General features: G+C 41.7%; 1 protein-coding gene across 2 annotated transcripts in view; it reads left to right on the top strand.

Annotated features, from left to right (window-relative positions):
• The window catches only part of LOC149439321 (uromodulin-like), a 47,634-nt gene extending 28,445 nt beyond the window's left edge, over positions 1-19,189 (top strand). For both annotated transcript variants that reach the window (XM_089659204.1, XM_089659205.1), the window contains 7 exons: positions 1,330-1,515; positions 1,611-1,703; positions 5,809-6,029; positions 9,164-9,318; positions 12,712-12,957; positions 15,419-15,575; positions 18,349-19,189. In XM_089659204.1, the coding sequence (XP_089515330.1) occupies positions 1,330-1,515; positions 1,611-1,703; positions 5,809-6,029; positions 9,164-9,318; positions 12,712-12,957; positions 15,419-15,575; positions 18,349-18,423 (1,133 nt within the window). In that variant the 3' untranslated portion in view covers positions 18,424-19,189. The remainder of the gene's footprint in view (positions 1-1,329; positions 1,516-1,610; positions 1,704-5,808; positions 6,030-9,163; positions 9,319-12,711; positions 12,958-15,418; positions 15,576-18,348) is intronic.
• Positions 19,190-26,430: the final 7,241 nt, after the last annotated feature.

Here is a 26,430-nt window from a genome sequence, read left to right as displayed (position 1 = left end):
GCTTCCAGATTCTGATAAGCCCCCTGCCCGCAGACCCCCACAACCACCGGCCAGGGTTGTGGGGAAGAGGCCCTTGTCCTCATCAACATGGGGACAAGGTGCTTTGGGTTGGGGAGCCCCCCTGCCCCAAAGCACCCCCCCATGTTGAGGGCATGTGGCCTGGTATGGTTCAGGTTTTCTGACCTGCCGGGCTGCATGCTCGGATAAGGGTCTGGTATGGATATTGAGGGGGACCCACGCTGTTTTTTTTTTAAATTTCAGCGTGGAGTTCCCCCTTAATAACCATACCAGACCTGAAGGGCTTGGTAAGGATGAGAGGGGGGACCCACGCTGTTTTTTTTTTGTTTTTTTTTATTGCGGACCTTTATTTTTACATTCAGCTGTCAAAATAAATATTATCTAGACCTTTGAAATCAGTAAAATCATTACAGAAATAATTATAAAGTATAAGAAACAAAAATAGAATCACTAGAACTAAGGAAATCTAGTTAGATTACATGAAGATATGCCTAGTGCTGTTTATTAAACACAATAGTCGCGACCGAGTGCCGGCTGTCAGAGGACTCCACAGTAAGATTCACTATTAGTCAGTGGCTAAAAAGCAAAAGCCCATGGCAGAGGTCTAAAATGTGTTCTGCACATGCTCAGTTGTATCTGCCAAAGACACTGCACGGGCATCTAGATTTTTACTGTGTCGATTTCCTTCAAAAAAACGATTTTTAACACATTCTTAATTTTTTTTGAAATAGCAGATATTGTTTAAAGTGAAGTCCTGATATTTGGCAAAGCAAATTTCTAAGTGAACATGTCTCTGCAGTGATTTTTCATGGTGTTAGACTTGCTTCTTAGCAAGTCTGCTTTGTGAGTCTGATTCCGGGCGTGTGTCTTTTTGTGAATTAGATTGGACATCTGCTTATGGGCGCTGGTCAATAGTGAATTAGGTTGCAGGGTAAAAAATAGACAGACGCCCATGAAAATTGGGCTTAAGCCCATGAATATGCGCCCACGCCCAATAGTGAATCAGGGCCAGCGGGTCTGACAGCCAGGAACACACACAATTGCACATTCCTAGTTCTCAGTTGGGAGCGTTCTCATGGTAAAGGGACATTTTACATTAGGACTTATAAAGTCATTGCAGTCACCAAAGGAATTAATACGATTGTTGAACAAAAGATTTTTCTACTGTTTGCAGAAGTTTATGGGCAGTTTTATAAATACTGTTGCCGGTTGTAGTGATATTGCAGATGTTTTTGTGCCTTGTGATCTGATCTGTAAATTGTCTAATTATAAAAGCTCCTGGTTTCTAACATCTTTTTGTTCTCTTCTCAGCCCAGTACGAGAATATGACTTATTGTGACTCTGACCCATGTTACGGGAGCTGTTTTCCTGATAATGGATGTACATGTAATGATGGCTTTACGCCCTGTATTCCAAATAAAAATACACCATGCCCTGATCCCAGGTTCTGCTGTACAGAGGGCCTATATTACAGCACTAATCAATCCTGTTGCACATGTAAGTATTTTCATATCAGTTTAAAGTGTACTTTCTGAGTCTGATCATTGTAGGATGTCATTTTAAACAGATATTTCCTGCTGTGTCTTCTGCAGCTACTCCTATCTGTGTGGATGGATGTGCCACAGATGAAGAATGCAACCCATCAGGAGAGTGTCAATGTAATAACACCGCATACCCTGATCTGAGTAAGACTTTGTTCATTTTCTTTCCTTTGCAATGTCATCCCAGTCATTTCCCCATACAGAGAATGCACAGTATGTGTTTGGTGGGCATATTAGGAGTTTGTTCTTGCAGTGTATACATTGGGAGTCACATTCCCTAAGACATTGACAATATTACATGCTTTGCTCTGTCATGTGTTTGTTATTTTATTATATATGGAAGACGTGTAGATTAGTCATTAGATGGAGCACTTAGTGGCTTCGTACTATTATGGGATTGTAGCCGGCATGTCTGAAATGAATGAAATCAACACAAACAGCATTGGAGGTTAATTGGCCGCGGCCTCTTTATTACTGCTATAAATATGTGACCCCTTACATCATGTTATCAATAACCATTTATACTTACTATCAATAACATCAACCATTGACAACAACCCAGACACTACGACTCGGGGTGAAAATATATCCAAAGACAATGAAATCAACTGTCCTCCTTTGTAGAAAGGTGACCAAACCACATAATAATATGGCTGCAACAAGGGGGGGGGGGGAGCTGTCAGACAGGGGTCTAAGGACTGGCTCAGAGCCCCTCATGGAGCCCCTTTTTGTAGGGGGTTAAGCCCCTTCTGGAAGGTTCCAAAAGGTCAGCTGACCCTAGGTTAAAGGTCACGTGACCTTCCAGAATTTTCTCCAGTGTCAGCTGACCTCTCCTATCTCCGGGCAGATCACACCTGTGTCACCTGACAGGGAATGTTGCTGGGCAGATTTCCCACAGCTGGACCAGGTGTGATCTGACCTCTTGACCTCCCAAGTGCCTGAGAAGAAAGAATGGGCAGGGGGCCTTGAAACTGCCCCACCTCAGCTGTCACAACCCCATGAGTGGGGGGGGGGGTGGGGGCCTTAAAACTGGCTCCCTATTACGTCCCTTTGCTGCTTAAAGTACACATTCCATGACAATATTATGGGGACTGACATTGGTGACCACTTTCACAATGCTAGTTTCTGAATCACTGACCTGGAACAAGAATGCAGCAAATTACAATTGGGGAAAAGTCGGAGATCCTGATACCTATACAGTATTGGTTCCTGGTTGGTGACTGAAGCCAAAGCATCAGTGTGACAGCCAGAAACCAGCATGTTTAGACAGAGGAGCTCAGCAATGGAACCCACATAACCCTTAACAATTGTGAATTAGGATATCAGACACACAGGGGAGCATTGGTTTCAACAATGTGAGAAGGATCCGTAAAGAACTACCATTTTGTAGGACTGTAAATATTAAAGAAGAGTCAGTAATGTAATGAGAATATATGTCTGGGCATACATTACAATATCAGCATATACTGGTAGGATTAGTTACATCAGGCTGCTCACTTTTACATTGAAAAACTAATACATCCTTTTAAAATTGATGCCATTATGCCAAACTGAATGATTAGTTTGCTAAAGCAAAATGTAACCTAAATAATTGACATAAAAAAAATCCAAACCTTTTGAAATCCTTTGGCATCTCAGTGATGCTGATCTCCTGCAACCTCTTTGCAGCAATTTTATTCTATATGCATGTACTTCAGTGATGACTGCATTTCACAAGGTGGCTCTCCTTATGGTGACAACAGTGGTCTGTGCCTGCATAATGTGTGTTGAAATGCCTCTTGTAATTTCCATCAGAAGCCCATATGGCAGGATGACAATGCAGCATCATGACTGTTGTCACCGTATAATTGGCAGAACAGGAGTATAAGATGAAAAGCCGGAAACTCGTTCTCCCGATAACCATCAGAAGCCCATATGGCAGGGTCACAATTATTATTATTATACAGGATTTATATAGCGCCAACAGTTTGCTCAGCACTTTACAATATAATGGGAGACAATACAGCAACAATACAGTTCAATACAAGAGGGTTAGGAGGGCCCTGGTCCTTGGAGCTTACAATCTAAGAGGGAGGGGCTGGTGCTACAAAAGGTAATAACTGTGGGGGATGAACTGATCGGAAGAGTAGAAGATTCCATTATTAGTTGAGGGCAGGATAGGCTTCCCTGGAGAGATGGGTTTTCAGAGATTGCCTAAAAGTGAGCAGAGTAGGCAATAGTCTTATATATTGGGGTAGAGCATTCCAGAGGATGGGGGAAGCTCTGGAGAAGTCTTGGAGACAAGCATGGGAGGAGGAGACAAGGGAGCTAGAGAGCAGAAGGTCGTGCGAGGAGCGGAGAGTACGGTTTGGGTGATATTTGGAGACAAGATTGTTGATGTAATTTGTGGCAGAGTTATAAATGGCTTTATATGGTATTGTTGATGATTTTAATTTTATCCGTTGGGCAACGGGAAGTCAGTGGAGGGATTGGCAGAGAGGGATGGCAGATATGGAACGGTTAGTAAGGTGGATGAGTCTGGCAGCAGCATTCATGATAGACTGAAAGGTAATAGCCTGCGATGAGGTAGGCCAATGAGGAGGGAGTTACAATAGTCAAGGCGAGATATAACAAGGGAGTGAATAAGTTGTTTAGTAGTTTCCGAGGCTAAGAACGAGCGTATCTTGGAGATGTTGCGGAGGTGAAGTCTACAAGATTTGGACAGTGATTGGATTTGGGGCTGAAAGGACAGATGGGAGTCTAGGATTACACCTAGTACCTTGGCATGAGGGGAGGGACTGATGGATGTATTATTGACCTTGATGGAGAAGTCAGGGGAGGGGGCACGGCCTGGAGGGAATAGTGAGAGCTCAGTACAGTGACAATGCAGCATCACGACTGTTGTCACCCTATAATCAGCAGAATAGCAGTATAAGATGAAAAGCCGGAAACTCGTTCTCACGATAAAAGTACTTTATTCATAAAGGGTACAGTGTGCAAGTTACAGCAACTTACGCGTTTCGGTAAAACACCTTATTCATAGCCATCATCGGCAGTGCCTGAACCAGGACTTTTATGGCAGGAACACCAAATGTTATGTTAATGAAAGCGGCAGATATGAGAGTATTACAAATTACTTTGAAATCACATGGTATTTTAGTAATTGGGTTTGTACCCAATTTAAAGCCAAACTTTAAACGTAAAATACACAAATTAACAAGCCATTTGTTTTCGGGATCGGCATGTTTCACCTTCTTTATTACCAGACTAATTTTCTGCATTAAGCACTGTGATACTTTGACCGACAATTACTGAGTCATGCAACACTTTGTTCAAGTGAATTTTATATGATATTTGTGAGACAGATATTGGGGAATTCAAAATAGCCCTAATGACACATTTCTGGCTGTAGTTCCCTTAAGAATTTGGTTTATATTCAGATTATACATTGCTTGTTTAATAATTTTTTTTATACTTAAAAAAAAAAAGGTAAAAGATTTCCGTATTTATTACTGTTTATACAGCCTGACTGAATTACAGTAATAAATAACGAGGGTTCAGCTTGAGCTTAAAGTGTTACTAAACACACAATAGTAACATCAGTCTGTATATGCATTAAAGCATGCTTGTTATACTCACTGTGGAACTTAAGGGGTTAATCCCCCACATTGTGTAATAAGGCTGTTTGATCCTGTCTTCCCCAATCCTCCCCTTCTCCTACTGTCCCCAATCCATCTGCTGATAGTACAGAGCTCTAGGAGACAATCTGCACATGCTCAGTTTGGTGTATATTGCTAGAGAGGTTTTTTATTCTTGGGAGAGTGCATGTGATCAATACAGGGCCAAGCAGCACTGTCTAGACAGAGGGTCAGGGGTCATGCGGCCTCAAAGGGCAGTCAGAGGAGAATGAAAACTCCTCCTACAAACTTTAACCAGTGCTCTGCTGGACACTGATAGAAGTAACAAGACTGCTATATACTGCTGATGAGAAAAGATATTTAGCAGTTTATATTTACTAAAATAATTGCCATTGCATGTTGTGTGTACTGTGGGAGACCAGATATATTGAATGCAGGGTCCTGGGTTTAGTAATACTTTAAAATGTTGAGCTTTAGGAATTCTGTTTATTTGTTAGGGAACTGAGCCATATGGTTAAAAGTGTCTGTAACAAATAGTAAGAGGAGAGGATCAATGTACATGTGCAAAAGAACAGTTCTTGTATGCATTGCCCACTGATTGATTTATATGTACTCTTGTTGCATTTTCCCAGCACGTAATGATTTTCACCCTACGGTTGACTGTAAGGACAATGCAATAACAGTCACAATGAAGCAATGTGAGCTAGAAGCACTTGGTTACGACCCTTCCACAGTTCATGTGAGGGATACATCAGAGGACTGCAATTTCTATAATAATGAAATGGTCAATGGCTTCAGAGTGACATCTTTTACAGCCAAAGCAACATCCAATTGGTGTGGAAACACATTGACGGTAACACACTATTCATTTATTCATTCATTCATTTTAGCAGCTCTTTCGGCTTGTATGTATTGTTTACAACAGGAAATATATGGAAAATGTGACCCTTAGCATTTTGCTTCAGACCTTACTGGAAAGATTGCCTAAAGCCCAACTCCAGCCAAAACATTTCATTTCATTTAGGGTCAGTTCACACCTGATTCCCACAGGGCCACAGTCTGTGTTCCTGTGCCATTCCTCTGTGACTCAGTGTGGTGTGATTTTCAGCACATTTATTTGAATGGACTGAAATCACACTGGATCGCACCAAAGGTAAAGAATGTACCAATTTTCAAAAACGCACTGCATCGCATAACACTGCAATACCATCTGATGCAGTGCAGGTAAACGCACTGTGTTTGGGATCTGTGTTTGGGATGTCATTAGGATTATATGGACACTCACAACAGAGTGCATTTTGAATGCGGTGTGGGAAACGCACATGAAACATGGATTTTCTGTACGGCATTGCACATTCACATCTGTACATTTTCTACTGGTGTGTTTTTTAGAAAGGATCAGGGACATTTTTTTCCCACAGCAGTTGTGTCTTTGGTTCCATGGACTTCAATGGAAATGCAGAAAAAATGCATCAAAAACACTGCTTGCATTTTTGATGTGTTTCGGTTTCTCCTACAAGACAACAGACACCTCCCAAAAACAGAGAATGCAAAACCCATCAAAAATACATTAAAAACAAATCAAGAATGCCTGTGAAAAAAATCTGCATAGGTGTGAACCAGGTCTCAAGATAGAACAGGGAAGAGTTAGGGACCTTTTCAGTTTTTTTTTTTTTTTGCTGCCTTTGTCCTTGTTGGAGATATTTCTTTTGTAGGCATCACAGTGCTAAGAAGTGACAGAAGATCTTTCAATGGGGTCACTGAGAGAATCTTACCTCTTCCTCATTCTATAAAGGGAATTGGGCTAGTGGTAAGCTTTAAGGGATATTTCTACTTTTAGTACATTTAGCCTTAAAATACAGATTCTCTCCCCCAGAAAGCTCCTTGAGACCTGGTTCACACCAATGCGTTTTTCAGTTCTTTTTTGCAGAAATGCACTACAGTCCATTTAACATGGTTTCCTATGGGACATGTTCACATCTATGCTTTTTTGAGCCGCTGTATTTTTGGAAAGGGTCAGGGATTTTTTAAATGCAAAACATTGCATTTTTGGTTCAATAGAGATGCTGCAGAAAATGCTTGTAGTTCGTATTTTGACACATTTTGCATTTTTAATCTGCCCAGCAACAAGTTGGCTTCCCAAAAAAATGCAAAATGCATCAAAACCACTGCAAAATGGACAAAACATAAATTGCATTGGTGTGAACCAGGTCTAATTTTTTCACTTATACAAAACAGGTGCAGCGCTAATATGTATATCATAAAAAAAGTGAAACAACTAGTAAAACACTAGAATAATTATATCATAAAACCTGATAACATGTATGATGAAAACAAAAGAATTTATATTGTAAGTGCATAAATGAATAAAATAGCAAAAAAATCCAAAAATGAAGTGTTGAATAATAACAAATGAGATGGAGTGACATCTAGTGAAAAGTATATCCGTGACAATCCGTCATGCTAATGCACTCACCAGAAGCAAAAAACAAATGATCTTATGCAGGGTGGATAAAATCAATGATTTTTTAAAACAAATCAAAAAAATCGGATTTTTTTTATTTAAATCAGATTTTTTTGAATAAAATGCTTTTTGAGGAAAGTATATTACCATCCAAAGGTTATTCCATCATGAAATAAAGATTAATTTTTTAATTATGTAGATTAAGGCTGTATATGTTTAATTTTTTTGGTAAATAAATTCCATGAATCCATTCACAATGTCATGCTCTTCCAGAGGTTTTTGTAAGATTATTGGGCAGTTTCTCTGCCTACAAGATATTATCACAGATGCTTGGTTTACTTTTGCAGTTCTCAAAACTGAATTTGACTCAGCGGAGATCACATATGCCTCTTCTTCACAGCAAAAATGTTATAACATGAACAGAGTTAAGAAAAAGACCTTAATCCTAACTTCTACAAACCTATGAATACAGAATCAACCCCTTCAGTGCTAAGTTTCAAGAAGTTCAGTGAATAGAATAGAAACAATATTTTTCTGATTGTTTGGAGTGGAATAGATCTGCACAAGAAGAAAGTGAAACTAAGTGTGAGGAGGAAGGGGCTGACAGTCTAAGTTTCTTAAAATATATATATTTTGTTTAGCCAAATTAGTTAACAAACATGGATGTTTGTTTAAGCAAATAAAATATGCTGGAATGTTATTGTTTCAGTTGAATAAATCTATTTAAATTGTTATTATTAAGGTAATGATTATTTTTCTCCTTCCTAAGTACAACAGAAAAGTTGTCCAAATATGAATGATTAACCTATTAAACTGGGGATAAAAAAACTAATGAAAAGTTGCTAAAAATCTTCATCTACTTGCATATTAAAGTTATACCAGCAAGAATTAGTCTTTATGTAGAAAACTATGATTTAAGTCAAGCCTTACTGACTAGTGATTTACATTCTGATTTAAATTGTAATTTAAATCAGTTTGATTTAAATCAAATCCACCCTGATCTTATGTAACTCCTCCAAATGATATAGCCCCTCCACGGCCGAAATGGATGTGTAACAAATACAGCTGGGCTCTATGGTAGAAATTCCTCTGATCAAAGTAGTCCTATAACTTCTCCAAGGCATCACTCGGCCACTGGTCCGATTAGGGTGAATCCCAGTAGCTTCCAGTTCTCCTTACTACAGAGCCATATCTTACCAATCTATGATTCATGAAGATCTTATCTTTGGAGCCACTGGGTGCTACATAGTCTCTTCACAAACCTCCTCTCCCCCTCCCCCCCCAGCAGGTCCATGCAAGGCAGAAGACTTTCCATTTTTTGCTAGGGGAAGCCTGTTGATTGTTGGACTCAATGATTGACAGGCTTCATTTCCATTAGGCAGAGTGAAGTGACTCCTCTATAATTCAAAGCTCTTTTTTAATTGCCAATTACTTGACAGTGACAGAACAAATGTTTGAAGTAAAAGGTCTAACTTGTTTCTGTTTGCTTACAACACTTTGTCGGTATTCCCTTCTTTCCACAGTACGATCAATCCTATATCAATATTTCCAACACCATGTACATTGGAGTCCTGGATACAGAAATCATCAGATTCAATAATATCAGCTTTAGCTTTACCTGTGTGTATAATCGGGATATGATAACAAGTCTGAAACTGCCTGGAAATATAACCTATCAGTAAGAAATAATATCACACTAACTATATAAGTATTTTGCTTATGTAAAGACACTAACATAATGTTTAGTTTTCCTTCATTAACCTCTCATTTCCATTAATGGGTTTATGATATTTATAACATTTTAACATGAATACTATTTATACTGTATATGGCTCAGATTTTTGTGGATCCAGGAGCATGATATTTTGCACTATATGGTGTTAGTACAGGCCTAGCCTTAGATTTTTATTTTATCATGTTCAAGTGCATGCTAAGTAATCAGTAAATGTAAAGCTCCCAACTGTCCTTGATTGTGAAGGAGTATCCCTGATTTGGAATAAAGTCCCTTTGTCCCTCTGTTCTGTCTCTCCAATCTAAGCATTGATAGTGTGATCTCTTACTTACAGTTGATAACTTACAGTTGTGATGAGATAGCGATAACATCAACCTCAGCTGGATACCACAGTCAATGACTCAATCGATAAGACATCTTGTAGATCTTGTGAAGTTTACTCCATAAACTGAGAGAATCTTACAACAATGAACATTCGATAGGTCAAAAGATCATAATGTTTCCTGCTCCATGACATGAGGCTAGAGCTGCAATGCATCTCTGGGAAAGGGGGAGGGCTATCTATACAGCATTAACTAAACCAAAGGAAAGGGAGGAGCAGAAACAAAATATAGAAAACACTTAAAAGCATATAAAAGTCAATATGAGAGTCATGTGAAACATGACACCCTCCTTCCTCCTCACTTGTCCCTCATTTTGGCCTGATCTATATAGTTGTATATAAAATTTACTATTTATCTATCAAAGAGTGTTTTACAGTGTAAAACCTTTCAGCCAATTTCTAAATTGCTGAATTTGTATAATTTAAAAGCCAATATAGAGGAATAGTAGTGGTAAAAAAAAAGCACTTGTGGATTTAACCAATCATTCATTCTCCTTTAATGGGGGCATGGCAGGGGGTGTATCCTATGTCTACATACTTTTTCTAATAAGTGTCCCTCGTTCCCATCTTAGAAAGTTGGGAGGTATGGTAAATATAATACACTAAGGGATTTACACTTAGCCACCACTTTATTAGGTACACCTGTTTAATTGCTTGGTGACATAAATTGCTAATCAGCCAATCACATGGCAGCAATGCATTTAGGTATCTAGATGTGGTGAATGTGACTTGTTGAAGTTCAAACCAAGCTTTACAATGGGGAAGAAAGGGGATTTAAGTGACTTTGAATGTGGCATGGTTGTTGGTGCCAGACAGGCTGGTCTGAGTATTTCAAAAACTGCTGATCTACTGGGATTTTCATGCACAACCATCTCTAGGGTTTACAGAGAATGGTCTGAAAAAAAGAAAATATCCAGTGAGTGGCAGTTGTTTGGATGAAAATGCCTTGTTGATGTCAGAGGTCAGAGGAGAATGGGCAGACTGGTTGCTATGACATTCAGATGGTAGGGTCAGAATTTGGCATAAACATGAATACATGGATCCATCCTGCCTTGTATCAACAGTTCAGGCTGGTGGTGGTGGTGTAATGGTGTGGGGGGAGATTTTCCTGGCACTAGCAAGGTGTACCTAAAAAAGTGGCCGGTGAGTGTATTATCCATCACAGGGATCACAGTTCTCTCCCTGACAATGCTTTCATCTGCTTTTCTCTCCAGAATGTCATCTTTGTTCAGGCATCACCCAGGGTCAGCACTTACTTCCTGGCTTGTGATAATACAATCAGAAAATGATGTGTCATAATCAGCAGAAGACTGTTGGCTGGGTTAGGGGGCTTGGACACTCATAGTGTAGGATCAAAGGAAAGCATAGATGTGACCATAACTGAAAGCCAAAAGATAATCAAAGCAGATGCTGAAAGTCAAACACCCAGCCCAGTGCAGCGGTCCTGGGATTTGAAAAATGTGCCACTAATCTTTTTCCCTAGAGATGCTGGGATGGATCAGAGCAGTTTTGATTGGTCAGCACTCTCATGTGACGGCATTGGCCATTCAGGACCCCTCTGATGTGTCCCTAGGTAAAGAAGAGGAAAAACAGAACATTTTTCAAATCGCTGCACCAGTTTGCATCGATGGTGAAACTGAATCACCCACAGAGGTCAGTGCAGCGAGGACCGGGGAAGGGGGGAGGATGTAGGGTGTTAGTTCACTTTTCATTATTTCTGTACAGGTGAACTTACATTTTAAGGGCACTGTCAACATTTGTAATGCTCTCTGTGACCCCAGTGATGAAATTTCCCTATATGTCCTGTCCTGGTGACAGGGTGTCACAGAAACAAAATGCAGAACAAAAATATTCTGGGGAAGGTTAGAATCTGTGTCAGATTTTATTGCTGTATGTGTCTTCCTGTCTCTATGACACCTTTACTTCTTGTCTCAGTAGCAGAGTGACAGAAAGTGAGGGGGAATCTCTCAATAAGTTATGCTCACTGCATTTTGTTTATTTTGGTGTTTTCTTGGAGGAAACACATCTGGTTATGTGCATAAACAACAGTTTTTACCTCTTAAACTTGATATATACTGTGTAATACATATACTACACCTGGTATACAGTATATACAATATATTTACAGTATACAGTATATATATATATATATATACACAAGCACAAAACACACTACATGCTTGCAAACCAGATCATTTACTGCCACGCCAGCTGCACACTTCCGCACTGTGGTTTGGCCACAGCGCAGTGTACCCGAGGTTTTCGTGTAATTAACAGTGCGGTTTGGCCACAAAAACCAGCTTAAGCTTTTTCTTGCTTTATTTTAAGTGTTACTAAACCCACAACAGTAAAATCAGTCTGTATATACATCAAATCATGTTTGTTATACTCACTGTGGAACCGAGGGGGTTAATCCTCCACATTGTGTAAAATGACTGTTTGGTCCTGTCTTCTCTGATCCTCCCCTTCTTCTACTGTGCTCAATCCATCTGCTGATGGTAGAAAGCTATAGGAGTGACTCTAAACATGCTCAGTTTAGTGTGCATTGCTAGAGAGGGTGCATGTGATCAGCACAGGGCAATCAGCACTGTTCAAACAGAGAGTCAGGGGTCATGTAGCCTCTTAGGACAGAGTACAATAAAACTTCCTCCTCAAGATTTAACCAGTGCTCTGCTGAACACTGATACAAGTCACAAGACTGGTCTAACTGCTGATGATAAAAGGTATTTAGCAGTTTATATTTACTAAAATAATTGCATTTCCATGTTCCGTGTACTGTGGGAGACCAGATATAGTGAATGCAGGGTCCTGGGTATAGTTACACTTTAATGCATTAAAATGTAATGATTTTTTTAGGCAGACATGGTGTTTGAAGGCTATTGCTACTTCTCAGGAAATAAATTGTGATTTAACTTGTTACTAGTTTTGTTACATAAAAATGTGTTTTGTTTTCTTAGAACGGTATACCTGTCTGGAGCCAATGGAACTGGAATGTATCCTGTTACCATGGCTGCTTATAAAGATTCAACATTTACAATATCATATCAAAATGCAGAAGAAGTGACTATTGGAACAATGATCTATGTGGGAATATTTGTGACAGGAGCTGATGGAAAGATATATGTTCTCAGGATAGAGACATGTGTTGCAAGTCCAACAGATAATCGTAATGATGTAAATAGTGTTTATCTTATACAATATGGGTAAGTCTGCATTTCTTATACAGCCTTAGAGATGAAAGAAAATGTAAAGACCTAGAACTTCACATAGCACAGAGTGCGAAATACAAAAGAAGCGCAGTTATAACTTAGGAATGAAATAACCTTGCAAACATCTTCCTGATTTAGCTGGAATCAGTATTAGTGTCCTTAGTGTCCTTAGTGTCCTAGACCAGTGTTATCTCCTCTACCCTGATGGCCCGTACACACACGATAAGAAAACTGTATGAACATTCCCGTATGAGGAACAATTGGCTGACTATCTGATCGTTAGTATAGTGCTTTTGAAAGCCGACTTTTCAGGCGAAAAGCCAGAACATTTTTATTGGCCACTTTTTGTTTAATGTGTAAAGTAATTTGAAATAATCAAATCGTAAAAAATGCGCATGATCAGAAGCATAGAACGAACTTCCACTTCCACTTCTACTATGCTAGTGCATAGCTATGTTTGCCTATGTTCGCTTTTATTGGCCGAAATTTTCTTGCACGTCAACATCATTCCGTCTACATAATGATATGCACGTTCACGGAAAATTGGGCTATCTTTCGTCCGATTTTCCCATAGTGTGTACTAGGCTTTAGAAGAAACATTTTACAGAAAATCTTTGTGGAACCTCAATGTGCCTTGTTCTACATTGCAGCTTCAGAAAGACAGCTATTCATGAAATCAATCATTTTTGGTCAACCCGGGTGGTCCTGTTCTATCTCCAGTGAAAATGGAGCTTTGTATGTGTCAGCCCCAGGAGGATAAATCTGTAATATCACGAACAGTATTAGAAAATATATATACTTTTATTGATTCATCATTAAAAAACAAAGTCACACTTCACATTTTAAAACCAAATGATCTTTGAAGATGATATCAGCATGTGGTTACATTCACATAGCAGTAAGATGCACAATAAGTGTATAGGATCAACGCGTTTCACTGCATTTTCTTCCTCAGGATCCACTCTTTAGATGAACCACTCTAACAAAATTGTTATATATCATCTTCAAAGATCATTTGGTTTAAAAATGTGAAGTGTGATTTAGTTTTTTAATGATGAACCAATAAAAGTATATACATTTTTGTTACTGCTGTTTGATGTGATATTACAGATTTATCCTCCTGGTAGCTGACATGTACAAAGTCCCATTTTCCCTGGAGATAGAATAGGACCACCCAGTTTGACCGGATACAACTGTACACTCCGGTTTTCTGTTCTAGACATATGCTGGGATGGTGCCATGCCAGGGGTACATATATTCAATTCCAGACCCATCTTCCATCTTATAGATACAATAATTTTTGCCCGTCACTGCAGAACCATTTTAGCATATCCCCATTATTGTGTTGTGGTGTCATCCATTCTAAATGAATTCTGCACTAAGGCAATTGTATTTCAGCATACTGCATGCACAGTAATACACTGGTGCATTGTGTTGCCAAAAAAAAGACCAGGTTCAATGTTATGTGCTGGGGCATTGTGTTGCCAGAAAAAGGCCAGTCCCAATTTTATGTGGAGTGAGGTGCATTGGCAGCCCATTGAAAATAAATGGACTTCCTTAACGCAACATGTGCTAGCATGCTGGTAGTAACATCTTGATAAAGTCACCCAGGGCCAATATGGCAAACTGTGACCAATCCCCTCCTGATGTGCGCACTTCATCGTTTTCTTCAGCTAGGAACCCACTCTTAGCTGCCGCAGCACCTATCTTAGCATCCATTTGGAGTTCCCCAGTCTGCTAATGAGATTTCACGTGGGCCTGGAAGTGCGCTGTCATGTTATGTCATGTCATTGTGAATAGTGTCAGACCAGCCAGAGGCAAAACGCAAACCAGGGCTCCAAAGGCATTGCTAGGATTGTGAAAGACTTGAGGTACTGGTCAGTTCAGCTAGAGGCAAGGTGTGGTGCACCTATGTAAGGAACTGATGATGGGGCCACCTTGTACTAACAGAGGGAAGGGTTTAAAGGGGTATAGTTAAATAGGACCTCAGCCTGTATGCTATACTATATATATAGTACCCTAATAAAGCGCCCCATGATTGTATATTTCCTTTAAGTCAAATGTGGCAAACTCTATCAAAGGCAATGAAATGGTTCAATAAGATCATTGCTGATTTCCTTGAGGTGATTGTAGCTGTATTAGTTCACTTGTGATAGAAACAATTGAGTATTGTCCGTGATACTTTTCTATTTCACTAACAATTTTCAGGACAAGCTGCTTGGACCCTGAAGTAGGGGACATACCCCGAAAGGTTTTCCTGAAAGTTGTATGTTAGTGCAAATAAAAAAAGTATCACGGACAGTACTCAATTGTGTCATTGCTGATTTACAATCAAGGCAAAAATCAAAGCCTAATTATGAAAAGTAATATTTCATTTTCCTAAGTCATGCTAAAACCTGCCAGTTTGGTCAGCAGTGTAACCAAAAAATTCTTGTATGTTTTTTCTTCTTTACAGCTGCCCCCAGGGACCTGTTTCCACAACTGTGTTACAAAATAGAAATGCATTAGAAGCAGCTTTTAGCATAAGCTCCTTTCAGTTTCAAAATCAGGCCAATGTATACCTTTTCTGTGATGTACGTTTGTGTGACAACACCACTGAAAAATGTTCTGGGGTAAGTGATAAATACCTTTTCTCTGAAAAGAGGCTGAGATTGTTTGGCAGCAATGAAGCATTTCTCAAGGTGTCCATAGGCATTACATGACAGTTTAGATTGTCTACTGGCTAGGAGCAACATGCCATACACTGTGGTTGATTTGCCTTCCCATTGAGGTACCATTCATGTTAAGAAATCCAGCAGTTGCCACCTATGACTGTGGGTTGTCAGATCTTCACTAGCTGTGAAGATGCCTATTACTATCCATGGCCACCTGAAAGTGATTTTTTTCATGACAGAAGTATAGGGTTGCCATTGCTGGCCTCCTTCTGAAAACTGTAGCTGCCTGGCTATATCTGATTAAAGCAGTATTGAAACCAAACCAAAAATGTAATATATTGCAGCTTACCAATGATTAGATGTGTTGGCTGCATTAGTTTTCTTTTTTAGTTTTTTTCCCCCTCTTTTTTCACCTGGTGATCTGGCCAGTAACACCTCCTGTATTAGAGTGCCCCCACTCTGGGTGAAGGAACACAAGGGGCAACTTTGGACAACAGCATTCTCGGTCTCGGGAAGGGGAGTGTTAGATGTACTAGCAGTTTTAAATACACTAACAAATTGAAGCCACGCTCCGGCTAACACTTTATAAGCAGTTAGAGTAAACAGTTTTGTTCCTTTTGGGATAAAGGCTTTACATGAATAAATTAAATCCGATCATTGTAAGCACTCTTGTCAGTGGAAGATGTTTTGTCTCAACCCTGTAACTGATACTTCTGCGGGAGCACTTGTTCTTTTAAAAAAAAAAAACAGACTTACTGGCCAGCTCACCAGATAAAAATAAAAGAAAGCCTAAAAAAGAAAACAAATGCAGACATCACATCTAAGAATTGGTAAGCTGCAATATAATAAATGTTTGATTTTTGGTTTATTACTGCTTTAAGTACTTTTAATAAACATACATGCTGTAAATGAGTGTCAGAAAAGTGTCAAAACTTGTTGCAGGTTAGCGACTCAGGGAGCATTGCAGCCAAAGCATCAGGATGACAGCCAGGGTACTTCCCCCCAGCTAAACAAGCATTTATCCATGTAGTGCATGGGGGACCCTGCATGGGTACATTTAACAGCAGCCTGGAGTTGGGCTTTAACTCTGAAAGCCCCTTTCTTTCCCTTTATGCTACTAGACATCCTTTACATACCTCAGATTAGCAGATCACCTGGACTTGGAGTCATGGTCTATGTTGTCCTCCTTCAAGCCGGTTAGGAAATGTACAGCTGTATCCTTATAGGTTGCTTTAGTTGTCAAGCATTTTCATGCAGATGACAGCCAGAGTTTCATTTCATTTTGTTCATGAGACAGGAATCTTGTTCTTCATGTCCTAGTTTGTATAGCCATACAGTATTATACCTTAAAACTCTAATTTATATATAAAAGTGCAGAAACCTTTAGAAGACCTCTCGTATAATGACCTATATAATGACCTATGGAGTGCGTAAATATACATGAATGGAAGCCCTGAAACAATATACAGAATGTGGATCCTGTAATTGCAAAAAGGGAAAGGGACCTATCTGGGTTCAATAAGCAGGGGTCTGCTTCTAGTCAGCAAAATGTAACTTATAGAGTCTATACAGTAAGCCAACAAAACACTGCTTTTAAGGCCTCTTGCACACAGCAATTAAAGAATATGAAACCCCAACATTTCATATTCCTGATATGTGCCTGCTGTACCATGTACTTGTATAAAAAATGATCCAGTCCCTCTGCTTTCCTATTAAAAACTGGCCACACTAGGCATGAGAGCACAGCATGGTCAGTTCTCTAGCTGTGCTGGGAACTCAGCCTGCTCTCCTCCAATGATCAGACTTATCTAGACACACTGCCCCCTGCACAGCCACTCACTGGGAAGATCAGTGTGCTGCTGTTTCTCCTCCCCCAGTAATGCAGCTGAGAACAGAGAGAATGTGATCATTTATTAAAAAAAGGGGGGGGGAGAGATTTATATGTATGCACAAATGTTTTGCTTTTCATTTCTACTTTAAAGAATAGGTTCACCTTTGGGAACATGTTACATGTTCCCACTGCTGCAGCTTCTCCCCTATTCACTGCCTCTATTGACAGCAAACCAGGGATCTTCTCCCTGAACTTGTTGTCACAGGTTTAAAAAAAAAAAACACGGCCTTGTGTGGATATGTTCTGTGAATGGGGTGATGGAATTCTATGAATGGGAGAACTACAAGTACCAATAGTCTTTGTGCCTGTCGGCTTGTAGCTCTCAATGAATTACCAGGGTGCTGTTGAGTGCATTAGGCAGTTCATTGGTTCATCCTGTCATTGTGTAAATGCCTGTATGTATGAAGTAAGAGCAGACAGCTTTTTTTTTACAAAGGTGATCTTATCCTTTAAACTGAATGGGTTGTTTTACAAGGTGAGGGTTTACAATCATTTTACATACATCATATGGGCATACAGTGTAAATACATCTTTTGTTGTGGTGCTCAAGAGCCACAGCTGCAGCGTATTTTTGCCTACAGGAATGCATTACAAAACCTGCCATGTGCGTAGCTGCCGGCACACGCATGTACTCACACACACGTATGGATGTATTTTTCCACACTTAAAATGTAATGTTTTGAAAATCCTGCCTATATCCATGTGTGAATAGATGCTGGTGCTAGCAGTTACTTGTGCCATGCTATTTTTATATAATAAAAATCTAGAATCTCTGTGTGATGTCCTATGAGCAGACATGTCAGCCAGTCTAACAGCTTATGTTTTTTTTGCTTTCCACAGTGCGGTGCTTCTAGATCCTACAACACAGCTACTAATGAAGTCAAGATAGGCCTAAACTTGGCAGGGACGGCATAATAATTATCACATACATATGTACAGAAATGTTTTCTATTTGTTTTGATATTATCACATGACATAGTCTTTTAGTGCCCGATCACACGGGTACGATTTCACACATCTCAGGAGTGCTTTGATAGTTTGTGGCGACCCATACAGGGCTTTCATTAAAACATCACAAAGTCAAGCAAAAACTCAGGACCACTGAACAGAGGAAAGAAGCAGAACACACAGAGTAGTATAGTCATCTCATATGTAGCTGGAGTGTTGGAAAAGCTCAGAAGAATCCTTAACAAACATCACAGCCCTGTGTCCTTCACCACAATGAGCACAGTTGTGCATTATGCTACCACACACTTAGTAAACTACTTACCTCTAATCCCTGAATGGGCACTCTTTGGCCTAATCAGCATCCAAGGTGTTAATATCTCAAGAGGATGTAAACAACTTCTAACTGTCATATCCCCTGTAGCACAAAAATCCATTTTACATAAGTGGATCTACCCAGAACCCCCCCCCCCCCCCCCTCCAGTATTTTGTTTATAGACAAACTCTCCTACGTTTTCCATATGGAATGGGTGGAGGCCTCCTTACATAGGGAGTCAGGTCCAAAAATTCTTTGATATCTGGGAATCTTTCATTCAAACCTTGCCTACAGATACCCAACAATCGATGGTACAATGTTTTCAATATATGCAATGGTTTTAAACCAGACTGTTAACCAATGACCCTCCAACTGATATCGTACCCTCCAAGTAAAATTAAAATATATTTTACGCTTTAACAGCTAAGGTCTCTCCTCTTTCCATCATCTGCTAGTTGCTGGACTGTCCGCCATCCATCTTTTTGTTTCTTAATGTCCATCCTTCCACCCAGCACTGATACCTGGTTCTCAAACTATACTGACAAACTGTATGCTTTCAATTTTGTATTGTTCTACTGGACACATGTTGTGGCTATTTTCATTTCTATTTACTGCTTCCTCTCATCAAAAAATAACATTAAAAAAACCACAATGAGGTGCAATAGAAGACCCATATTAGGGATTGATAAAGACTATCATCTGTAATGGCACTAGGTTCTAAGGTTAAAACAAGTGGTGAGGAGGCAACATGTCACCTCCTCACCACCTGTCAAATGCCTCTGAAAAGCAACCCATGTGTGGATTGCTTTTCAGAGAAGTGGCAGTCTTTTTCAGTCAGAGCAGCAGAGGGAGGGACATATATAATTGTCAAGGTGGGGGATTGTGCAGTGGACTCACCAATTTTGCAGCCTCTAGTGTGCGTGTCCTAGAATTTGCTGCTTAGTCAGACCCGCTGCTAGCAAAACTAAAGTTATTTGTGTGCAGTGCAATAACAGTTTCCATGCCATCTTACCTTCGTACTGCATCCCCCTAGATCGGAGCCCATGCTGATGGGGCCCCATGAGCACCTGGGGCCCCTGGATTCAGGTGTTCCAATCACCTCCATGGCCACAGGTGTATAAAATCAAGCACTTAGGCATGCAGACTGCTTCTACAAACATTTGTGAAAGAATGGGTCGCTCTCAGGAGTTCAGTCAATTCAAGCGTGGTACTGTGATAGGTTGCCACCTGTATAATAAGTCCATATCTGAAATTTCCTTGCTACTAAATATTCCACGGTCAACTGTCAGTGGTATTATAACAAAGTGAAAGCAACTGGGAACAACAGAAACTCAGCCATGAAGTGGTGGGCCACATAAAATGACAGAGCTGGGTCAGTGCATGCTGAAGCGCACAGTGCGCAGAAGTCGCCAACTGTCTGCAGAGTCAATAGCTAAAGACCTCCAAATTTTTTGTGGCACTCAGATTAGCACAAGAACAGTGCATAGAGAGCTTCATGGAATGGGCTTCCATGACTGAGCAGCTGCATCCAAGCCTTACATCACCAAGTGAAATGCAAAGTGTCAGATGCAGTGGTGTAAAACACGCCGACACTGGACTCTAGAGCAGTGGAAACGTGTTCTCTGGAGTGACCAATCATGCTTCTCTGTATGGCAATCCGATGGACGTGTCTGGGTTTGTTTGTTGCCAGAATGGTACTTGCCTGTCTGCATTGTACCAAGTGTAAAATTTGGTGGAGGGAAGACTTTGGTGTGGGGTTGTTTTTCAGGGGTTGGGTTGGCCCCTTAGTTCCAGTGAAGGGAACTCTTAAGGCGTCAGCATACCAAGACAGTTTTGGACAATTTCATGCTCCCAACTTTGTTGGAACAGTTTGGGGATGGCAACTTACTGTTCCAACATGACTGCACACCAGTGCACAAAGCAAGGTCCATAAAGACATGGATGAGCAAGTCTGGGGTGGAAGAACTTGACTGGCCTGCACAGAGTCCTGACCTCAACCCAATGGAACACCTTTGGGATGAATTAGAGTGGAGACTGCGAGCCAGGCCTTCTCGTCCAACATCAGTGCCTGCCCTCACAAATGCACTTCTGGAAGAATGAGAAAACATTCCCGTAGACACACTCCTAAACCTTGTGGACAGCCTTCCCAGAAGAGCTCATGCTGTTATAGCTGAAAAGGGTGGGCTACCTCAGTATTGAACCCTGCAGCCTAAGACTGGGATGACATTAAAGTTTATGTGCCTGTAAAGGCAGGCATCCCAATACTTTTGGCAATACATACGCTGCTCAAAAAAATTAAAGGAACACTTTTAAATCAGAGTATAGCATCAATTCAATTAAACTCCTGGGATTTTGATCTCGTCAGTTAAGTAGCAGAGGGGGTTGTATATCAGTTTCAGCTGCTTTGGTGTTAATGAAATTAACAACGGGTGCACTAGATGGGCAACAATGAGATGACCCCCAAAACAGGAATGGTTTTACAGGTGGAGGCCACTGTCATTTTTTTCCCTACTCATCTTTTCTGACTGTTTTTCACTAGTTTTGCAATTGGCTAGGGTCAGTGTCACTACTGGTAGCATGAGGCAATACCTGGACCCTACAGACATTGTACAGGTAGTCCAATTCCTCCAGGATGGCACATCAATACATGTCATTGCTAGAAGGTTTGCTGTGTCTCCTAGCAAAGTCTACAGAGTATGGAGGAGATTCCAGGAGACAGGCAGTTACTCTAAGAGAGCTGGACAGGGCCGTAGAAGGACTGGTATCTGCTCCTTTGTGCAATGAGAAACAGGATGAGCACTGCCAGAGCCCTACAAAATGACCTCCAGCAGGCCACTGGTGTGAATGTCTCTGACCAAACAATCAGAAACAGACTTCATGAGGGTGGCCTGAGGGCCCGACATCCTCTAGTGGGCCCTGTGCTGACTGCCCAGCACCATAGAACTCAATTGGCATTTGCCATTGAACATCAGAGTTGGTAGGTCCGCCACTGGCGCACTGTGCTTTTCACAGATGAGAGCAGGCTCACCCTGAGCACATGACAGACGCAAAAGGGTCTGGAGAAGCCATGGAGAATGTTATGCTGCATGTAACATCATTCAGCATGACCATTTTGGTGGTGGCTCAGTGCTGGTCTGGGGAGGCAGATCCATAGAGGGACACAGAGACCTCTACAGGCTAGAAAATGGCACCCTGACTGCCATTAGGTATCGGGATGAAATCCTTGGACCCATTACCAGACCCTACGCTGGTGCAGTAGGTTCTGGGTTCCTCCTGGTGCACAACAATGCCTCATGTGGGGAGAGTATGCAGGCACATCCTGGAGGATGAAGGAAATAATACCATTGGATGGCCCCCACGCTCTCCTGACCTAAATGCAATAGAACACCTCTGGGATATCATATCTCGGTCCATTCGATGATGCCAGATTGCACCTCAGACTGTCCATGAGGTCAGTGATGCCCTGCTCCAGATCTGGGAGGAAATTCCCCAGGTCACCATCCATCGTTTCATTAGGAGCATGTCCCAACGTTAGGCATGCATACAAGCACGTGGGGGCCATACAAACTACTGAGTACCATTTTGAGTAGCTGCAATGAAATTTCAGCAAAATGCATCATTTTATCACTTTGATTTTTGGGGTATCTTTGAATTCAGTCCTTACATTCCTAACACATTACCCAGTCCATATCAGTATAGATATCCAGCACGATATTTTTCCCCATTGAGATCTGATGTGTTTTCAAGGTGTTCCTGTAAAAGTTTGTGAGCAGTGTGTGTGTGTGTGTGTGTGTGTGTGTGTTTGTATGTATGTATGTATATAAATATATATAGTGTCTCACAGAAGTGAGTACAGACCTAACATTTTTGTAAATATTTTATTCTATCTTTTCATGTGACAACACTGAAGAAATTATACTTTCCTACAATGTAAAGTAGTGAGTGTACAGCTTATATAACAGTGTAAATTTGCTGTCCCCTAATAATAACTCAACACACAGCCATTAATGTCTAAACCGCTGGCAACAAAAGTGAGTACACCCTAAGTGAAAATGTCCAAATTGAGCCCAATTAGCCATTTTCCCTCCCCGGAGTCATGTGACTCATTAGTGTTACAAGGTCTCAGGTGTTAATGGGGTGCAGGTGTGTTCAATTTGGTGTTATCGCTCTCACACTCTCATACTGGCCACTGGAACTTTAACATGGCACCTCATGGCAAAGAACTCTCTGAGGATCTGAAAGAAAGAATTATTGCTCTACATCAAGATGGCCTAGGCCAGCGGTTCTCAACCTGTGGGTCTCGACCCCTTTGGAGGTCGAACGACCCTTTTACAGAGGTCGCCTAAGACCATCGGAAAATACATATTTCCAATGGTCTTAGGAACCAAGACACCGCTCCTTTATGCATCTCCAGGCGGGTCCTCCCACATGCAGATACGCCCACATACGAGTAAGAGAACAGTCAACAGTGATGACACCTGAAACCTCTGCCCCAGCCTATCATCTCCCACAGCATCCGCCCTGCCCATTGTCTGCCCTGCTGTCCCAATCATCCCTGAGCGGCGACATTATCCCCAGCTCTAAGTGTGGGGCGGGGCTTATCGGGATTAAACCAGACGAGGTGACGTGTTAATGGGAAGCACCAGTGAAGAAGTTTTGACGTCCTGAGATTGGGCGTGGCCTCTGTCAGGGAGTCGGCTAGCTGGGGACTGGGTGGAGGAGGAGGGAGAGCGGATCCAAGATGGTGGCGGTGTGGAGGTGAGAGCAGGCCGTGTATGAATAGAGCTGGCTGCTCTGTGTGGTGGAGATGGGGGAGGTGTGACGCCTTGTATGGCGGGAATGAGAAGAGCTGCTGTTCTGCCTGGCAGTGTGTGCTGTGTAGGGGGAAGGGGGAGCTCCTGGCTGCTGCCATTGTTGATGTGGGTTAGTCAGTGTAGAGATACCTACAGATGTCTCCTCTGTACACTGATATGGAGGAGGAGGGGGTTCTGTAGTGTGATGACCCCAAAGAGATGTCACTCAGGGCTGATACTCAGCACTCCTCCTCCTGTGTGTAGCTGGGGGGTTTCCAGTGCTAGTCCAGTGCCAGGGAAGGTCTCAGTGGGTGTGTTGGGAATACCTGTCCTGTGTGTACGAAGGCCTCATTTATCCTCAGTGTACCCCTGTGTGAGGGACATGTCTGCCTACATGGGGGGCTACTGGAGTTCCATGCATCCCGGTACAGGCCGTCCATTGTACAGCCACTGCTCCCAATCTGACATCCATGCCGGTGTACACCCCAATCACTGACAGTGTGGCTCCGGGGCCCTACACTGATGGGCGCTGTGTGTCTGTGCCAACACTGCGTCCCAATGGACATGACTGGGTCGGCCCTCACATTGGGTGTATGCTGTAAAGTGAACAAGGCCAAATCGATAAAGAAGAAATACCGTTTGAGGGCTGGTTCACACCAGAGGCACTTCAGTGCGTTTTTTTTTTCCTGCATTAAAAATGCATGCACAGTGATTTCCATGTTTTCCAATGGTCCTGGTTCACACCAGTGCAACAGTCAGTTCCAGACAATTTCTGGTGCAGAAAAAAAAGTAGAACATTTTTTTTCTGCACAGAACTTTACTGGAACACATCAAACTGCCTCAAATCTGCACCAGAACGGAGTGTGGTGTGAACTAAAAGCAAAAATGTAGGCAGAGTGCGTTTTTGTGGTGTGAACTGGTCCTAAGGGCCAGTTCACACTACATACATTTTAATATACTTTTTTTTCTGCATCCAAAACGCACAGAAAGTAATTATATAATATATATTATTTTCATTAGCAAACCATCCCGTGACAATGGATCGTGTAGAGAAGAACGTTAAGAAAAGAAAATATAGTGAGGATTTTTTACAGTATGGTTTTACCTCAATAATTACAGCAGGAATTGAGAAACCGCATATCAGATATTTACATTACAATTCATAATAGTAGCAAAATTACAGTTATGAAGTAGCAACGAAAATAATTTTATGGTTGGGGGTCACCACAACATGAGGAACTGTATTAAAGGGTCGCGGCATTAGGAAGGTTGAGAACCACTGGCCTAGACTATAAGATTGCCAAGACCCTGAAAATGAGCTGCAGCACAGTGGCCGAGTCCATACATCGGGTTAACAGGACAGGTGCCACTCAGAACAGGCCTCGACATGGTCGACCAAACAAGTTGAGTGCATGTGCTCAGAGTCATACCCAGAGGTTGTCTTTGGGAAATAGACATATGAGTACTGCCAGCATTGCTGCAGAGGTTGAAGGGGTGGGGAGTCAGTCTGTCAGTGCTCAGACCATATGCTGCACACTGCATCAAATTGGTCTGCATGGCTGTCATCCCAGATGGAAGCCTCTTCTGATGCACAAGAAAGCCCACTGAAGACAAGCAGACTAAGGACATGGATTACTGGAACCATGTCCTGTGGTCTGATGAGACCAAGATAAACTTATTTGGTTCAGATGGTGTCAAGCGTGTGTGGCGGCAACCAGGTGAGGAGTACAAAGACAAGTGTGTCTTGCCTACAGTCAAGCATGATGGTGGAAGTGTCATGGTCTGGGGCTGCATGAGTGCTGCCGGCACTGGGGAGCTACAGTTCATTGAGGGAACCATGAATGCCAACATGTACTGAGACATACTGAAGCAGAGCATGATCCCCTCCCTTCGGAGACTGGGCTGAAGGGCAGTATTCCAACATGATAACGAACCCAAACACACCTCCAAGATGACCACTGCATTGCTAAAGAAGCTGAGGGTAAAGGTGATGGACTGGCCAAGCATGTCTCCAGACCTAAACCCTATTGAGCATCTGTGGGGCATCCTCAAATGGAAGGTGGAGGAGCGCAAGGTCTCTAACATCCACCAGCTCCGTGATGTCATCATGGAGGAGTGGAATAGGACTCCAGTGACAACCTGTGTAGCTCTGGTGAACTCCATGCCCAAGAGGGTTAAGGCAGTGCTGGAAAATAATGGTGGCCACACAAAATATTGACACCTTGGGCCCAAATTGGACATTTTCACTTAGGGGTGTACTAACTTTTGTTGCCAGGAGTTTAGACATTAATGGCTGTGTGTTGAGTTATTTTGAGGGAACAGCAAATTTACACTGTTATACAAGTTGTACACTCACTACTTTACATTGTAGCAAAGTGTCATTTCTGCAGTGTTGTCACAAGAAAAGATATAAAATATTTAGAGATGAGCGAATCGAAGTAGCCGAAGTGGAATTCGAGTCGAATATCGGAAAAATTTCGATTCGCGCCGAATCCGAAAAATAGCCTACTTCGGACGCGCGAATCAAAATTTTTCCGAAAATGGCGGCTGACATGTGCGGCGACGGAGCGGGGATGTCTGGGAAGGCGCGCAGACAAGGCGCGCTGACCCATAATGCATTCCTCAACGACATGTGATCGCATCAGCCAATCAGCAGCCAGCCAGCCAGCACTGTGTAATGGTCGAGCTATAAATAGCGGCCATTTTGGAATTCTTCATTTACCTGCAGTCATTGAACAGAGGCAGACCGCTCTGTATTAGGGACAGGGACAGAGTTAGGGCCACAGAAACGATACTTGGGGACAGAGAAACGTTACTTAGGGACAGAGAACCATTACTCAGGGACACAGAATTGTTAATGAGGGCCAC

The sequence above is a fragment of the Staurois parvus genome, unplaced genomic scaffold (assembly GCF_062004578.1).
Source record: "Staurois parvus isolate SC_StPar_1 unplaced genomic scaffold, SC_StPar_1.0 ptg001134l, whole genome shotgun sequence".
NCBI lineage: Eukaryota > Metazoa > Chordata > Amphibia > Anura > Ranidae > Staurois > Staurois parvus.
Note: the sequence above shows the minus strand (reverse complement) of the source record. Positions and strands in the feature narration are given on the sequence as shown.